Consider the following 2,207-nt stretch of genomic DNA (forward strand, 5'->3'; position numbering starts at 1 on the left):
GGAATGGTGGCTGAAGCATGAAGAGGCATATGAATGTTTAGCATATCTGGCATGTAAATATCTTGCAATGCTGGCTACAAAAGTGCCATATGAATGTCTGCTCCCACTTTCAGGTGACATTGTAAATAAGAAGCCAGCAGCATTATCTCCTGTAAATGTAAGCAAACTTGTTTGTCTTAGTGATTGGCTGAACAAGAAGTTGGACTGAGTGTACGTGTAGGCTCTAAAATTTTGCATTGTTTTTGTTTTGGAATGCAGTTACGCAACTAAAAAAAAACTACATTTGTAAGTTGCACTTTCATGATAAAATGATTACATTATGGTATTGTATGAGGTGAATTGAAAAATACTGTTTCTTTTGTTTATCATATTTAGGGTGGAAATATTTGTAATAAAAATAACAATATAAAGTCAGCACTGTACACATTGTATTATGTGTTTTAATTGAAATCAATATATTTGAAAATGTAGAAAAACATCAACAATATTTAATAAATTTCAATTGGTATTCTATTATTTATCAGTGTGATTAAAACTGCAATTAATCGTGATTAATTTTTTAAATCATGATTTTTTTTAGTTAATAGAGTGAGTTAACTGTGATTAATCAACAGCCCTACTATCTATCTAGCTATCTATCTTTTTCCTCTGTTTTTCTTTTCTAATCTTTTTATTTCCTCTCCCTTCTCTCTTTTTTCTAGCTATTTTAATGTAATATATTTATTTAGATCTACATTTTTATGACAGTTTTCCTGGCTTGTTGAAGTTCTTTCAATAATTCTCTTTCTTCTTTCAACTTTCAGGACCAGTCTATTTCTACAATGATGCACTATATGTTTGGATATTTGTTCATGATAAGGAAGTGTGACACCTGTTGCAAGAAAGCATGATTCTTATGTATTATCTTCTTTGTCCCATGCCGAGAATTGCAATGGATCGTTCCACTGCATGTGTCTGCTGACAGCTAGTGTATACCAATATGGTGATTGGAGCTAATTGTGGAAACAACATTCTCCACAAGTTGTTTCTTCTTTCCTCCATATACAAAAAGAATCATGGAAAACCACACCATGGTGGCTGAGTTCACCCTGATGGGGTTCGGAGGTCATCCCGAACTGCAAGTCTTCCTCTCTTTCCTCTTCCTGGTTCTATACACTGTCACACTGGTGGGGAATGTTGGCATGATCGCCATCATCAGAGCTGACTCCAGGCTCCACACCCCCATGTACTTCTTCCTGAAGAATCTGTCCTTCCTGGACCTCTGCTACTCCTCCGTCATTGCCCCCAAAGCCCTGCTGTGCTTCTTAACGGAGCACAGAACCATCTCCTACAATGGCTGTGCTGCCCAAATGTTCTTCTTCTCTTTCTTTGGGACCACCGAGACATTCATCCTGGCCGTGATGGCCTACGACCGCTTTGTCGCCATCTGCAACCCACTGCGCTATCCAATCACAATGTCCAAGAGGACTTGTGTTCGCCTGGTGGCAGGCTCCTATTTTGCAGGTTGCCTGAACTGCAGCATCCAGACAGGCTTTACATTCACCTTGTCCTTCTGCGGGCCGGGGAAAATCGATCACTTCTTCTGTGATGTCCCCGCAGTGATGAAAGCCTCCTGCTCTGACACCTTTGCCAGTGAAATGGCGATGCTGGCTGTGTGTGGGTTCATCATAGTGAGCACTGGCCTGGTCATCCTTATCTCCTATGGTTTCATCATCACCACTGTCATGAGGATACCCTCTGCTGAGGGAAGACACAGAGCCTTTTCCACTTGTGCCACCCACCTGGTAACTGTAAGCTTGTTCTATGGAACAATCTTCTTCATGTATGCCCAGCCCGGGGCCATATCCTCTCCAGGTCAAAGCAAAGTGGTCTCTGTGTTCTACACCATTGTCATCCCCATGCTGAACCCTTTGATCTACAGCCTGAGGAACAAGGAGGTGAAAGGGGCCCTGAGAAAACAACTAACAAAGAAAGGCTTTTTCCACTGAGCTTCCTGTAGTATCAAGGCTATTGAAGAGTGAACAGGTATTTAGGATGGATGACAATGGGTGCCAAAGACAACAGAATTACAACAAGACTCTTCCACAGAACAATGGTCTCACCTGATAAACATTATGGGGAAAGACAGGGACTTTCAATGGCCTAAGGGAATTAGGCACTCAGCTGAACATCTAACTCCCTTTGACTCCTTTGAAAATCCCAGAAAA

General features: G+C 41.1%; 1 protein-coding gene across 1 annotated transcript; it reads left to right on the forward strand.

Annotated features, from left to right (window-relative positions):
• Nucleotides 1-1,055: 1,055 nt before the first annotated feature.
• LOC115638217 (olfactory receptor 12-like) lies at nt 1,056-1,988 on the forward strand. Its single transcript, XM_030539793.1, has one exon. The coding sequence runs from the start codon at nt 1,056-1,058 to the stop codon at nt 1,986-1,988; it is 933 nt and encodes a 310-aa protein (XP_030395653.1).
• The last annotated feature ends 219 nt before the right edge of the window (nt 1,989-2,207 follow it).

The sequence above is a fragment of the Gopherus evgoodei genome, chromosome 21 (genome assembly GCF_007399415.2).
Source record: "Gopherus evgoodei ecotype Sinaloan lineage chromosome 21, rGopEvg1_v1.p, whole genome shotgun sequence".
NCBI classification, from domain to species: domain Eukaryota; kingdom Metazoa; phylum Chordata; order Testudines; family Testudinidae; genus Gopherus; species Gopherus evgoodei.